We start from the raw sequence: 15,368 nt of genomic DNA, 5'->3' as shown, positions 1-15,368 counted from the left end.
GCTGCGTTAAACCACGTTGAGCAGATGGCACCAGAAGCTGGTAAAGCAAACAGAGACGGACCAAATGAATTTCGCCATGAAACGTTAACGTTACATCTCCGTCATAAACGTGTCCGGTGGCAGCAACACTGGAGACGCACTTTCTCCTCGAAAACAAACTAACGTCAAACGAAACGAGACATAAACTAACTGGCGTTGTGTGGCACAATACTGTGGATAATTAGGCTTTGTCTCCGAAGATGAAGTTGGTTTGTGTGCAGAGCGAAGTGATGCCATGATGGCTAAGTTAATGTCTTACCACCCCGGCTAGCTAAGTTAACGTTAAAAGTGTTTACGTTTACAAATTAACTTTCGCGGCTAACGTGTTGTTATTTCAAACCACCGCAGTTGCACATTGTCTGCAACGGCTCGGCGAAAGCGACGGTGGTTTTTATAAGTGAATAATTGCAGCGCTAAGCACTATTTCTCAATGTAAACACCGACTTCAAAGGGTTGGTTCTGTCCAGATAATAGCCATGGCCATGTTACTGGCAATGCACTGATACGGAAAAGCTAACGTCTCCCATCGGTGACGTAGCAGCAAAGTGTCCAGAGAAGGTAAAACTGCGAGAAATACGTTCAACCTCATGCACACGAGCAAACACTTCTACCGACATTAACCGGATACTTTGCTTTTCAAACCGTGGACACGGCCAACGCAGAGCATATATCAACCTGAAGTTAGCATCCAGGTAACGTCGCTAGTCCTCCAGAAAGTAGACGACCCCATCTGGTCGCAGCTAGCAGCTAAACGATTCCGATAGCAGGGCTAACGTTACCCGGTCTAAGGTCAGGGTTGGTGTGTCTTTCGGTATGTCTGTTGCGAGAAGTTCGAAGAGGACATGAATAAAACAGCTCACCTCACAAAAACAATATCGTCTCCTCATACATCAGCAAAATCCAAACAGCCACACAGCTTCCCCGAATGCTGATGGTCGCTTCATTTTATGTACCGGACTAACGCTGCGGCTAGCCGGCTGGAGGGAGAGTGGGGGAAGTGCACGTCGGCGGAAGGCAGGCTGTGCGGTGATGCTAGCTAGCTCCTCGGCTAAAGGGATAATGCTACGGCTAGCTTGCTAACCAGCAGCTCGAGCTTTGTGTCGATTGGCCGTGCACTGCCGGGGGAGCCGCTAAGCACAGAGACGAGCCTTCAGCCAGTCCCGAAAATGGTTCCCCAGCCTCAGGCAGTGAACCCAAACACTGCCTGCACTGCTCCTTGCTCGTGGATGTAGCATCAAAGACTTAATAAGCTAACATTAGCAGCTAGCATATGTTCTGGAATCTCGTTCGCGAGGTCTTTGAAGCTGCTGATAGTTGAAACTAAACTACAGGCCCACACTGTCTTGACACGCCAGTAAATATGTCTTTTCTGCGACTTTCAGTCGACGGCGGACACTGGTTTACTTAAAGGTGCAGCTGAACTTTCCAGTGGGACCCGTGTGTGGGTCACTGGCGTCTCTTCACTTCGCTGCATCTGTTCACACGGTTGTTCCGCCGAGCGGCTAGCTGCCGTTAGCATCGATAGCTAATAAGAACTACGTCAAATTGAATTCATGCACTCGAACGAGCGGTGGAAGTGTGTCAGTGCTTGTTTCTGGTAATGTGTGCTGACAGCTCGGGTTCGGAGATGAATAACGACGAGTGAGGTGGTCCGTGATCACTCGGTGGGAGAGTTTAATGTGCCGAGCGCGGGCCGCTGGATTACGGTGGATATTAGATATTGGGTCATTAGATGTTCGGATCCAGGGAAGCCATTTTTCATTAGATTGTTATGATTGTAAGAGCAAAGCAGCTCGTGCCTCCGGATGAAGGCGTTTTGATGATTATGTTTGATGGGATCAGAGGCGACGGGGTTGAGATCGATCCGGTTGTAGTTTAGTGATGCAAATTCCCTTCGTTAAGTAATCGTGGTTTTTAACTTCCTATCCCACCTCGGTTTATTTATCTGGATCTGAAACGAACCATTGCAGTTTCACTCATAATGATCCAAACAAGTAAACCTCTCGACGTGTTTTGATCCTGTATCTGTGGCTGCCTCGTCACTACCTTGTTTCCCAGATATTTCCCCCACATAACGACACGGAGATGAATAATCAAAATCATGGGCCATAAATAATGCTGTGTTGAAAGCGTGCGCAGCCGTGCAGCAGATCCCCATCGCTCCACTTCACAGCCCCGACAGTTCATTAGTGGATATCGACTGGATGACCTTACGAATATTTTTTTAATTATTAATTATTCCTTCAAGTGATGGGAGTTCAAATCTGAAACCTCAGCTAAGGTTGAGGAGCAATCCCGATGATAACTGTGGGTGAACACCACACAGATGCTGTGGGGGGTGGATTTATGTTGTTTGCCTTATCACTGTGAGAAAATCACAAAGGCATGGATGACCCATGAAGGATTGGTGCAACAAAGCTGCTCAAGTCCTGAATTGTTAGTTGTAAAAGGGGGCTGCTGCCGAGCGACCTACTGTAATATTTATTTTCTATAAAGTAATCCAAACAAAACCGTTGTAGACAGGGTATCATGGTGAATGTATTGTCCCTGAGGGGCAATTTGTTGCACAGCCAGCAGAACAAACACACAATCAGTGGACATATATACAACAAAGAAACAACAAAAATGTCCAAGGCAGAAAGTCATTTCAGAAAAGCACGTTTTGTAAGTGTTGTATAGCCCAAAATAATTTGGCGGGGGTGTGGTTTTTGTCTGTCGGGTAGATTATGGAGTTGCACTATCAGCACTTGTAAATAGTCTTGTATGCGTATATAGTTGTTCTTAAATGAAGACACCGGCCTCCCCTTGTCATCGTCTCATGAGCCACACTGGGAACCAGAGGCCTGAGGCAGGTCATGCAGTTCAGCTCGGCTGTCAATGGTATTATCCTGTGAACTCGCAGAAAATTAAGTTGGTTAACAGTTTGTCCCATTATGAGACATTATGAGGGTCACAGCTTTAATCCACATCAGCTTCTGTATACCTTTATTCTTCTTACAAGCCGCTTACTGAGGCTATAACTCAAAGCTGATAAGTAACTGTAATGAAGAGCATCTGCTAATTTTCTCACATGGTAAGGTGTTGCTAGTGATTTTACAAGAATGTGTGACAGCTCATCTGTAACATACTGTAGTGTGCGCTCTTCAGGCGGTGGCATCTGTTGCTTGGGGGGTTCACAGATGACCCTGCACTCGGAAATGTCTGTGGTAATGCAGAGGCGTCTATGAACAACCTCAGGGAAGAGAAAAATGTTCCACAAATTCTGATCAACAGGGTGAATGTTTAAAGGCCCATGCAACTAAACCGAGAATTGTCCAAGTTGTGAATGTTTTGATTATGATGTTATGCACCCAGAGAATCTAGATTAAGGCTTTAACACGTTGTGGTGAGGGCGTCCTTGATTCTTTTAATAATTATCATGAGCTGTTTACACAAACTAAACTAAAGTACTGCACAGATGTTTCCACTAGAACCAGATGTTAAACCCATGCTATTTAGACAACTTTGCTTTTTAAAATAATGCCCTTTAAATAGTTAACAAAACACCAGATTTATATTTGTTGTAGTTTTTGACAGTCATTCACAAGATTTTAGACATAAAATAGTTGGTTGTGTAAGTGTTTAAATGATGAAGAAACATCTTCAAATTGTTTCAGTCACATGGTTTGACGAGCTCTAATATCTCCCATACAGAAAACATGAACCCAATTCCTCAGGTGTGGTACGTGAGGTAAATCAAATTACATTCATGGAAATGTTCTATGCTCGTGTTAGTTGTCCTGTGCTTGAACGTGGGGTGTTTGCAGGTTTTAATTTTGAAAACAGGTTATTACTGCTCCCCCTGGCAGGATTAGTTAACTCCCCATTCAGCTTTAGCTAGATTGGATTAGATTTTGGGGGGCTGACACTGTTTGGAGGACGGTGACTGATTGGCCAGTGGATGTAAATAAAGGGTGGTATTAGGACGCCGGGCCTCTCCCATTGGCCAGTGAGTAGAGCGGGTGCTTTCCCATCTGCCTCTTGCATCTCAAGGATAATCCCTCAGAATACCTCCACAGATGTTTACAACAACAGAATATAAACTGGAAGAAGAGAGTGTGCAATATGCAATTCATAATACTGTGTGGAGGGCTCCATTTATATATTTACAGCATTGTCGGTGTTGTAAAATAGATTTCCTTAATAAAAGAAAAATTGATAATGACTCATTGTAGACAAACGGTTGCCAAAAACCAACAAGTATAATAAATAAAAAATCAAAGTTTGATAAATTGGACGTTGTTATATAAAGCAGCAATTTTGGAGAAATGAAGCAAATGATAGAGAGAAATTCACAGGAATTATAAATTCCTCCACTAGGGGGTGTATTACCTTGGACTTCTTGTGTAGCGTACAGCCCTGCACATTATTATGAATATTGTATAAGATGTTTCACATAAAACAGAATTAAAATAGACATTTATGAGCAATTGATAAATCACATTTCATCTCATCATGAAGTGTTATTTCCTAAAGAAAATTTGATAAAATGACATGTTGAAATATTTAATGTTAGACCCTCACTCACCCAATAAAAAAAAAAGATTACATGACATTACATGTCAAAATTGGTAGTACAAACTGGTACAGGTATGGAGCATATAATGGGATGTAATAAATTAAAAACTTGTAGATACTATACACCACATAGTACTTGTGACCCTAATTGATCTGTATATAATGAAACTGTCTCCTGCGAGAGTCAAAGAAACATGATAACTGCATTCAGTTGTCTATTAAGTCTGTGCCTGTGGTAAAGTCAAGTTGGTGGCACAGTGTGGGGAATATTAATTATGTCCTGGCTTTTTATTAACCGCTCGGCCCCTTAGACTGGATTTCCAGAGGCAGTGAACACCGTTAACACAAATAATACTCAACTACGAGGATTTCCCCTCAACAATAAAAAGTTTAATCATCCTTACAAACCAAATTCTTTCCAGATCTGAAGAAAAAGCAGAGTGTTGTTCAATAAAATGAAATTTTAATTTGTTTTATGACAAGAAAACATGTGACGGCATACAGTGCATGTAGTGGAATTATTATAATAAAATGAAACATTTATATATTATGATTCAGAAAGTACAAAAATAAAGATTCTATCATTGATGGAAAACTTGTTCCAATCCCATTATAATAGTTATATATGTATATTTTTACACATATAACTGAAATCATGAAAGGAAATAACTTGATATACAAATGTGCTATGATCATTTTGATATCACCATTTTTACATAAATATATCTATATATATATATATATAGATATATATATATACATCTCAATGTGATAGATTATAATATAAATAGTAAAAGAACAAGCAAGCCATTCCAATGCTTTTAATTTATTGAAGAACAGAACAGGAAGTGTTAGTGTAAATGTATCAAGGCTGCTGTACGACTGGTTTTAAGTCTAAACTTGTAGGTTTTTAAGGATGAAATGAGAGGGAGTCTAAAAAGATCCATCCAAAACTGTACAGTAATCGACCATACCAGTGCACGTGTGATGTCTGTCTATCAGAAAGATGCTTGTCTTCCATCCCCAGAGGTTCAGTCAGATTGTCTTGTTTGTTTACAATATCTTTAATCACATAAACACATGCTTTGTCCTTCGTGGGAAAAGTGCTAGTATGAAATGGCGTTTTAGTGCAAGCTGCTTCACTCTCAGTGGTCTGCTGTTCTTTGGTCGTCTCCCCCCATAGTAGCTGTTTGAATGAGGAGAGGAGGCGCAGAGGACCAAACACCCAGTGTGCGAGTCTGTGATGCTCCAACAGCGCATAGTTGGATGCAAGAACTCCATCAACGAACAATGTTCCAGCTTCTGTCAGGGGCGCATACACTCCCATACTCTCCTCTACTGAAACTGAGATGATTCGAGAAGGACGCACACGACCCTCTGCTGTATGGACGAGAACACAGTCTCCTGTTTTGGCTCTGTTAGCGAACCGAGCCTGGTACTCACTGCTGTCGAGTCTGCAGTGGGGAGCTAAAAAGACCAAGTGATGTGCAGTGAGGGCCAGTCTGTGGCCATCCTCCGTCTCCAGAGACAGAAAAGTAGAACAGCTTTCTTGGTCGCGGTGCAGAAACAAGATGACTTGGCTGAACACGACCTGGCCTGTCCCAGACAGGGCCATGACTCGGTCCCCAGGAGCCAGTGATGACAGGCTCTTCTGTCCCCCTCCAGCGACAGTCACCCGGGCCCAGCCTGGGAAACAGCCACCCTTTTCCACTGCAACGGAGTGATCTGCAGGAAGGTCAGCAGAAAAATACACGATTAACGCAAATTATGTTCCTTTTTCCTTTTCTTAAATGTCCTGATGCACCAGTTAGTGATGCGATGACATTTGACACAGTTAACAGCGTGATCTTGTGTGAAAGTGCTCTCTCCTAAAACCTACCAGCTTTTACTGAGCAGTGGATGTGATATTTGGACTCGTAGTGGACCCAGTCGAAGCCAGCCTCCACAGCCAGCTGGGCGAGGAGACCGTACTTCTCTGTCTCTCTGTCATCAGTGGTTATGTCCACAGCCCGGCCCTCATAGTGCAGAGAGCCAGTAGGATGGTGACCGTCTTCGTCCCAGGCCTCTGTCACACGTAAGTGTATCCCTGGCCACTGGTTCATCACTGCAATAGCCAACCTGTTCAAACAGTCCTTGCATCGCTAGAACAGAATGAAAAAGAGGGAAGGATTTAACTTGGGAATAGATTCACCTCATAAATTGGATGATCAACAAGACAGTGCAGTAAATGTACAGAGAATATATTTGAGGTAAGTTAGAAAAGATGTCTCCATTACATACAGCTATTTGTTTACCGGAGAGCTCTGACAATACAAAGGAAATATTCCTCCCAGTGTACGTGGCCACAGTTTTCAATCTAATTAAAGGGATCTTCATCAAAAACGTTTATGCTATACATGTTTTTATATATGCTTTACATTTTTCCAATAAAAAAAGTCCAATATAATGGCTGTATGATTTATACACTCGTATATGATTTACACACCGACTCAATTATCCGGTGCGGGTTGAGTGTAAGAATTATTCTAAAGAACACTACATATGCGTACAGTTGGGATCCAATAACTTCTTCCAACTTGGTAAAAATTTGTTATTAGATATTTTGTTAATAGCAGTTAGCCTTAATACTAAATATACAGTATATCAGGAAAATGTTAGAACTTTTACTTCTTGAATAGAACGTTTTTATAAAAGTGGAACCAAGATTCAACAAGGTATTTGAAAAGAGAAATAATCTGATTCAATACTGGACTTTCACCCTTTATATGTAGGGATGTACAATCATTTGGATAAACATGTATTTGAGTCCTTTTAAAGTCGTCCATTGTTTTGCCTTTTAAATGTATGGTATGTGTGGTTGTGGTTGTTGATTTAGGAGGTTTGAGTTGGGAGCCAGGTTTATTCCAGGAGTAAAAATACTGTTTTGTGAGTTTTTTTTGTTGTATCTTTAGATGTTTTAGTTTTATAACTTAAAACTGAGAAGAAAAAATAATCCTCAGGTTAGTTAAGATAATTTTATTCACGTGGTCGGCAGCGCGTACAATGTACCGGGAAGGCCTGACTCAGCTAAACTCAAGTAGAAGTGATAGACACTGGTAATCATTTATTAACAGGAGGAATGGCACCTATAAGTCAAGAGGCTTGTACAGTACGTGACTCTCCTCTACACCTCAGTTAGCAAACAGACTATAACAGCTCCGAAAACAAATGATGCCAGTACTTCCGCAGCGTCTCTGGCATAATCACACAGTTCCTCCTCCGCTCTGCTTAAGTCCATCTCAACCTTGCTCAAACAAGAACAAAGCTACTGTAGCCTGTTTGCCACATTCCTCTGCCTTTTTCGACAGGGTGACAGAATAATCAAGGCCATTCTCTGACTCTCCAGATTGTTCCAGGCATGAGTTTCTCGTCTTCACCCCTGAGACCTTTGATGAGAAATGCGCACAGTGACTCTTAACACCCCCCGTGGGCCGTAATATTACACACTGTGTCAGCATTGTCACAAAATAGCAGGCAGAGAAATGACAAAGTCAGCATCCGAAGTGATACACTCATCAGCAGCTCCTGGACGTGTATTCGCTTGTGACTTGTGATGTGGCCTGTGATCGATTGAGTAAAGCTTATCTTGCAGCTGAGTTAGAAAAAGAGGGCTTTGAGAGAAAGTGATGGGAGAGTGAGAGAGGGAGAGATGGAGAGAGGGGAAGTAGGGTGAGAAGAAAGCAGTTTAGAGAGAGAGAGTTGAGATTGGGACTAAAGACAGAGGCCAGAGGGGAAGAATGTATGGGCATGAACTTGGGAATGTGACACCGAGAGTGAGAAAGCGAGAGAGACAGAAAACAAACTGGGAACATTTTTCTCGCAATGCCATTGAAGAGAGGCGTTTCATTGTCAGAATCACAATAGTCGCCTTTCCAACGGTGCCATTACTTCAGCAAGCGGGAATTTTGTATAGGCGACCCCTCTGAGTCTCCAAGTGACGCACAAAGAGCGTCTTTCACATCTGGGCAAAAGAAGGGCACATGCACACGTACACACACTCATACTGGGCATCAGAAGGGCACACACATACAACCGCAGATTTACATCACAAAGAAATCACTCTGAAAAAGGAAGGAACACAGATTTTATAATGCTAAACAATCACAGAAAGCCGCAGCATCCGAATCAGAGTGACCCCTGTGACATTCAAGATATTTTGTCCAAAAAGTCCATCATCTCCCTGACCAGACCTTAAATCCTCTTGGCCACCAATTGTCTTTTCTATGCATGATCTTTAAATTCAGGTTCCTATCACGAGTAAACAATCAGGAACTCAAGTGCAAGTGACATGCCTGGGTAATTTTCCCCGGCAGGCACACTGAGAACCTGCCATAGGAATAGTTTTATTTCCAATAACAAAGACTTTGGTTAAAGATTAAAAGGAAGTGTTCCCGGAGGAGAGCTCAGTCTCTTAAGGGGTAGTGTTGAATTACATCCTGATCTTCTTATCTCAAGAAAAAGGGAGGGGAAGTTTGGTTAAAACATACACACTCTGTGTTGAACATTTGTTTGTGTGTTAAGAGCCTGGAAAGGGCAGGCAGTGAAGTGTACAGCGAACAGGGAATAAGGTTATTGGTTTAGTTTTTGTGGGGGGTAATGCTCCTTATGCAGAGTAAACTGATGTTTGTCCCTTCGTTTTAAATGCGTTTTTATCGATCATCTGGGAAATGAAACAATGAGAGCAACATTAAGAGTCTGTGCACTGATCGTACCACACAACAATCACCAGGTATCACTGGGGTTCACGGATCCAGCAAATCATCCCTTTCAACTCAATCCTTCAAATCTGAGATAACTGAACTTGACAACAACACACCGGTCTCACCTTGGTCATGAAGCGGTCGGCGTTGGTGTTCTCTTCATCCTTGAAGACAATGTCTGGATTGTAGTTGCACACAAGTTCATTGAAGCGCTCGGAGTTGCGTGTGATCTTGCCCTCTGCTCTCCCGCTGGCCCCGAGGTTGTTCTCTGAGAAGTTGGGGAAGAACTGCTTGTAGTGCATGGCCATGAGCTTCCTGGGCCTGGGGCGTACGCCGTAGCCGGGACCAGGTCCACATCCCTGCACCAGCCATATACAGGTCCAGGCAGCGAGCAGGCCGGGCCGTGCCAGGCGGGCCCACCAGGACTGCTTCATTGGGAGGGAGGGTTGGGGCTCCCAGGGGTCAGTGGCTCACAGTGCCTACAGTGACAGCCCAGGTCCAGGTGTGCGATAGCATGTGAATGAGGATCAGAGCTCGGTCCATTCCAGATCATGGAGTATTGGTGATATTATTTTTAAATCACAAAAACTTACTAAACATTGGAATTTGTTAGAACTTCTTTGGACAGTTTTCACCCATTGATCAGAATAGCTAGAGCTCCACAGCACAAAGACAGACTAAGTTGACTGGTCTGATGACCAAAAGCTGATCTGATTGGCTGAAATCTAAAGTTTGGCATCAATAAGGGGACACAACATGTCTCTCAGGTTTCTGTCCAAAGTTTGAGCTGCTTTACTCAGAGTCCTGCGCACTTGATATCATCTCTCCACGCGTCCTCCACAGGAACCTGTCTGTGCACAGGTGTTCTTTCAGGGTCTCTGCTCACTTACCGCTTCTCTCTCCACGCACTTCCCCTCACCAGACACACAAAGTGGCGCACGTCTGAAGCGCGACGGCTCCCTCCCTGACTCCCCGCAGTTCCTACACGCACGCTCCTGTGGACGCTCTCATCCTCTCTGTTCATCCATAAAAACGAGTTGTGTTGTTTTCTTCCCCTCCTTCTCTCCTTCATCCACCGTCTTCTGTCGCGTCCCAGCGCTCCTGGCCACCTTGCACCAGCCATTGGGTCTTATTAGTGTCCGGACGAGATTGCCCTCCCTTCCTCTGCGCGCTCCCACTGCGGCAAGCACACGCCTCCAAAATTCAACCTTACAAAGGACGTATGATTAGCCTACTTATGTTAACACAATGACCCCCCCCCCCAACCTCCTTCTCCACCTCATTAAAGTCTAAGAGAAGGCTAAATACAACTCTTCGACTGCAAAGTTAGGTCAATGCAACCCAACTGCTCACATTACATTTAAATATTTTTTGAGACATGATAGTTTTGACCATTTGAAGTTATATTATTATTATTATTATTATTATTATTATTAATAATAATAATAGTCATTTTATTTACGGCATCTTTCAAAACAGCCGTACAAAATGCTTCAAAGAGGACAAACAAAACAAGAAAACAACATCAAAGACAACCAATGACGTAATATAAAATCTAAAACCAAACACAGCAGATAAGATAATACAACATCAATTAAAAGTAAAGGCAAAGTAGAATTTTAAAAGAAAGATAAATAAAAGCAAAAGCCAGGCTGTAAAAGTACATTTTGAGAGATGATTTCAGGTAAACTATTCCAGAGGGTCGGCGTCCTGACAGCAAAGCGTCCCATCACCTTCGGTCTTCAGTCTTGACCGAGGAATATCTAACGAGGCCTTATCAGAAGATCTCAGGGTGAGGTATATGCAGAACATATATAATATAGTTACATTCGTAAAAACTATTTCAGAGGTGAAAATATTTGCACCATTGCTTCTGTTTGCTCATCCCAACCCATCAGAGTGGACGAGTCAACTGTGAGGACTCTGTGTTATTTTTAGACAGATTTTGAGGTGAGGGTCTCCGAGAGGGAGCACACGTGTCCAGCCTTGACACCCTGACTGTGACTTACAGTGCTGCCTTCCTGTGTTTGGGGAGCCAGCCTGACCCCCCTGAACCCTGTGCACCCGAGACCCCTCTGCTGGAAACACCCTCCGGCCACATCAACATATTATTTTTATCCATCTCAGAACAATAGCTGGGAGAGTCGTAAAAATGTGTCAGATAATGCCGAAGAGGGAGCAAAAGAGAGAAGGAATCCTTGTGTCTCGGGGGTCTGACATGTGTAATCACATATGGAAGCTTAAATTAATGACAGAATAAAGGTCGTCGTGTGTTGCCATCCTATCTCCAGCTTCCTGGAACAGTTGAGGTCTCAATACATCACGGCCAGTTCCTTCGCAGTGACTTTGTTTCAAAGCAACGTTATCGCGCTCACAACAGAGCTGCTCAGTACTATCTGGAGTTTATAGTTTTGTGTCAGTGTGTATCTTGATGGTTTGCTGCGGCTGCATCCTTAAGATGCTTTCCGAATATATCACTGTTAGAACAGACTCTCCTTATCCATAAAGGACCTGTGAATTTATCATCGACTCCCTGATCCAAACTATACTTACAATTTTGCTTAGAGGCACGAGGGATAGGTCACAGAGCTCCACAGTGACCGTGGAAAGGCATCCTTGTTAGGGAAGTTTCCCGAAGATCCCAGGATGTTGTAGGGAGGGGTGGCAAGGCGAAGCAGCATCTTCCTGCCCCCATGATAAACACGGAGGACGGCTCAAGTCTGGCCAAAGCAACGCAGATGGGAGATATCAGCCCTCATGACAAATGCAGGGAATGACTCAATCAAAAAAAAGCAACAAACACTTTCATATCTTCAATTACCCACACCGACGTTTCTCATCAAAGCCGCACAAGAGAAGAGATTTCCATCCGACATGAAAGGGAAAGGAAGGAAGCAAACATCTGCGGGTTGGAAATGGAAATAAAGTCATTATTATTAGTTTTTATTTTGGTGCCCCCGTCCCCCTGCCTTCCCCTGCCTCCTTCTGGCTCTTAGCATTTTACTCCCCCATTTCAGGATGGGAGTACATGGCTGGATGAATGGTTTGGTTTCCTGCAAAGCCACAGCACAGAAAATGAGATCTTTCCTGCCTGAGTTAGACTACCCTGCTTTGTTCTGTACAAATGAACGACTGTGTGTACACCTGAGAAGTGTCGTCACATAGCGTTTGTACCTGTGAGTGAATGTAACTTTGCTTGTGAAGCTTTGGGTGAAAAGCAGAACCGGCTCACGTTCTGCAAATACTGTTCATAATCAAGTGCAGGGAAATATGAATTTAGGATCGCAAGCTCTTTTTTAACAGAAGAATTATTATGAGATAGAAATGAGATTTTGAAATAAGTCCAACTGTGATATCTCAAGTGTTTGTCCTGTCTCGTGGAGCTGAATAGACACTCTGCAGGATCCACTTCCTTAGATGGAGGCCGCTGGAAGGGTAAAGGAAAGTCAAGGAACTGACACCTAACCGCCTCCCTCCCCGCTCCCAAACACAGACACAATCACCCGTCCTTTCTCTTTGACCATCACTGCTGCACCGCCCAGCTCACTGTCTCCCGCCATGTTATCGGCTCAGGAAGAGGCAGGGTGGTGCATTCTGAGGTGGCTGCACACACTGGAGGATTCTGGCCTCGTGTAGTGTAACTCTGCGTTGGAAGCATACCTCACATGATACACCTAACACTGCATGTCAGGTGCTGATTTCAGGTCCGCCACTTGAAGTGATGTGAAAAGGGAAAATAGACACGTTGGGTCCAGGAGTTGTTGCTCAGCCGCGATGTGGCCTTTGAAAGAGAGCACCAGTGAGCTGAGGTCGAAGGTGTTGCTGCACTGAAGTGGACAATAGACTCAATAGGGTGGAACTTCCTGGCCACTGACAAGCAGGTCAAACGTCAGATGTGATGCTTTACCTTCTTTTGAGTCAAAATATTATTTATCATTTAAATTCTCTATACCACATTATGTATGCTTGAATGGGTCTCCATTGACATGATTTAAATTGTGACATTACGGGTTTCTTCCTATAAGTCCGTGTCACATCATTCGCCCGGACCCGGCGAAGCAAAGGCCTGTGCCAGTCAACCGTGTGAAGCAAGTGTGCCGTGAGTGTGCAGGCAGGATGGCGGGCAGCTGCGGCAAACGGACAGTACGGCCCTTTATCAGTTGATTAGCGAGCAAGTCTCGCCTTTTCCTGTGAGTGTTTCTGTATTTGCGAGCGTAAAACGAGGGAATAACAGCCCCTAATGCACTTTGGCATGAACTTCAAACAGCCGACTGTCAGGAAAGCTAATCTGTGTCTTTGTCCCCCCTTCATTCTTATGTTTTGACAATAAAGATAGCCTATCTCATCCCATTACAAGCTGCCCGTCTCCCGCCTTGTCCCTGATATGCCCGACAACCACTCCAACAGAGCGTGTTACCCAATGGGACTGCTGGGACACCTTGATTGCACTGCTATCAACCCTTTAATATTTTGCTGCAGGGAGAGGTGCTGCACCATTGTTTCTCCAACAGAATCCAAGGTTAAGAGTGATATGTTTGGGGGGGGCTGTGGCTCAGGAGAGAGAGCGGGTCATCCACTGACCAGTGTGTCAGCGGTTTGAGCCTGATTCAGTGTACCTCAGTGCCCTTGAGCAAGGCACTGAACCAAGAATTGCTCCTGACGATCAGTGTGTGGATGATGTGATGAAGTGCAGCACATAAATGCACTGTATGAATGTGTGAGTTAATGGTTGAAAGTCAAAAACTGTACTGTGAAGCACTTTGAGTGGTCATCAAGACTAGAAAAGTGTTATATAAGTACAAACCATGTTGGTTGGTTCATTGTGGTTTTTTTGTGTTCTTCATAGAGCAAAATCATCAAATCTGGCTGTATTTGCTCAAATGAGCCCAAAAATGTAATGCACCATTAGTACAAATTGTGCACAGACCCTGCAAAGAATAACACAGGGGTTGGACACACAGACTCTCAGTAGCCTCGTTTCTTTAAGGTCAAGGAGCATTTCAGTTTTGGTAGTGGCCGATTGGACTTTGTGGATTGGCAGATTTTTATATATTTTACTAAAGGAAGGGTGTATATTCACTTAGCATCAGTCACAAATGCTTAAGTGTTGTTCTATATATGCTTTTCAACTCAATATTGTGAGTGTTAAGTATGAATTGAATTCCTGAACCAAAAACTGTCAGCATCAATCTGGGTTTGTTCAAACTTAACCGACTGCACAAACTCTTTTCTTTCCCGACAGACGGTTAATGCAACACACACACACACACACACACACACACACACACACACACACACACACACACACACACACACACACACACACACACACACACACACACACACACACACACACACACACACACACACACACACACACACACACACACACACACACACACACACACACACACACAGTATATGTGGCCTATGTATCACTTCCTCACAGAGTACCCAGTCTCCAGATGTGCGAGCGATGTAGCGACGACATTTGAGTTCATTTCCTTTTGGCAAAGGAAACGCAGTGCAAAACAAAACCTAAAGCAAATAAGCTCAATTAAAACATCCAACAAAACAAGAAATGCAAACAAAAATCAAGAGGGAGAAATTAATCAGAGCCGGGGGGGGTTTCTTGAGCTGCCTTCAGAAATGAGGAAATCAACAATAGGCAAGGAAGAGGGATGGAAGAAAGGAGGTGGGTGGGTAGGTGGTGCGGTGAAGGAGTGAATGTCTCTTCTCCTCCTAATTTGCTGGGTTTTTATCTGGCGCTTGCATCAGAGTGGGGAAAGCGTGGGCTACGGCTGTAGTGGCGTCGCGGCTGGACACTGCTGACAGACAGGCCAAAATATGGCTTTCTTCTGCTGCTGATTAAAGAAGTGCAACAAAAGGGTGGAGGGACACAGAGGACAGACGCCCTCGCCAGTCACACACACCCACCACATCAGATCACTCACGACGTAGTTACATTTCTCTAAAAATGTAACAGCATCAAAGGAACTGGAAGAGTCAGAGTGGCGCGTCTCCCAAAAGGAC

The 15,368-nt window shown here is 43.9% G+C and overlaps 2 protein-coding genes across 6 annotated transcripts in view; both read right to left on the bottom strand.

Annotated features, from left to right (window-relative positions):
- The window catches only part of kmt2d (lysine (K)-specific methyltransferase 2D), a 29,955-nt gene extending 28,236 nt beyond the window's left edge, over positions 1-1,719 (bottom strand). For 3 of the 5 annotated variants that reach the window (XM_035158315.2, XM_035158314.2, XM_035158317.2), the window contains exon 1: positions 900-1,719. The gene's annotated coding sequence lies outside the window, so the exon portion shown is untranslated. The remainder of the gene's footprint in view (positions 1-899) is intronic. The other 2 variants (XM_035158318.2, XM_035158319.2) reach the window with 1 other exon arrangement.
- A 3,323-nt stretch (positions 1,720-5,042) lies between these two features.
- dhh (desert hedgehog signaling molecule) lies at positions 5,043-10,527 on the bottom strand. Its single transcript, XM_035158785.2, has 3 exons — positions 9,461-10,527; positions 6,476-6,737; positions 5,043-6,321 (listed from the first exon to the last, which is right to left on the bottom strand). Exons 1-3 carry the CDS (start codon positions 9,767-9,769, stop codon positions 5,507-5,509), a joined length of 1,386 nt encoding a protein of 461 aa, XP_035014676.2. The 5' UTR covers positions 9,770-10,527; the 3' UTR covers positions 5,043-5,506.
- Positions 10,528-15,368: the final 4,841 nt, after the last annotated feature.

The sequence above is a fragment of the Hippoglossus stenolepis genome, chromosome 6 (assembly GCF_022539355.2).
Source record: "Hippoglossus stenolepis isolate QCI-W04-F060 chromosome 6, HSTE1.2, whole genome shotgun sequence".
Taxonomy (NCBI): Eukaryota; Metazoa; Chordata; class Actinopteri; order Pleuronectiformes; family Pleuronectidae; genus Hippoglossus; species Hippoglossus stenolepis.
This window is presented reverse-complemented; position numbering and strand designations above follow the sequence as displayed.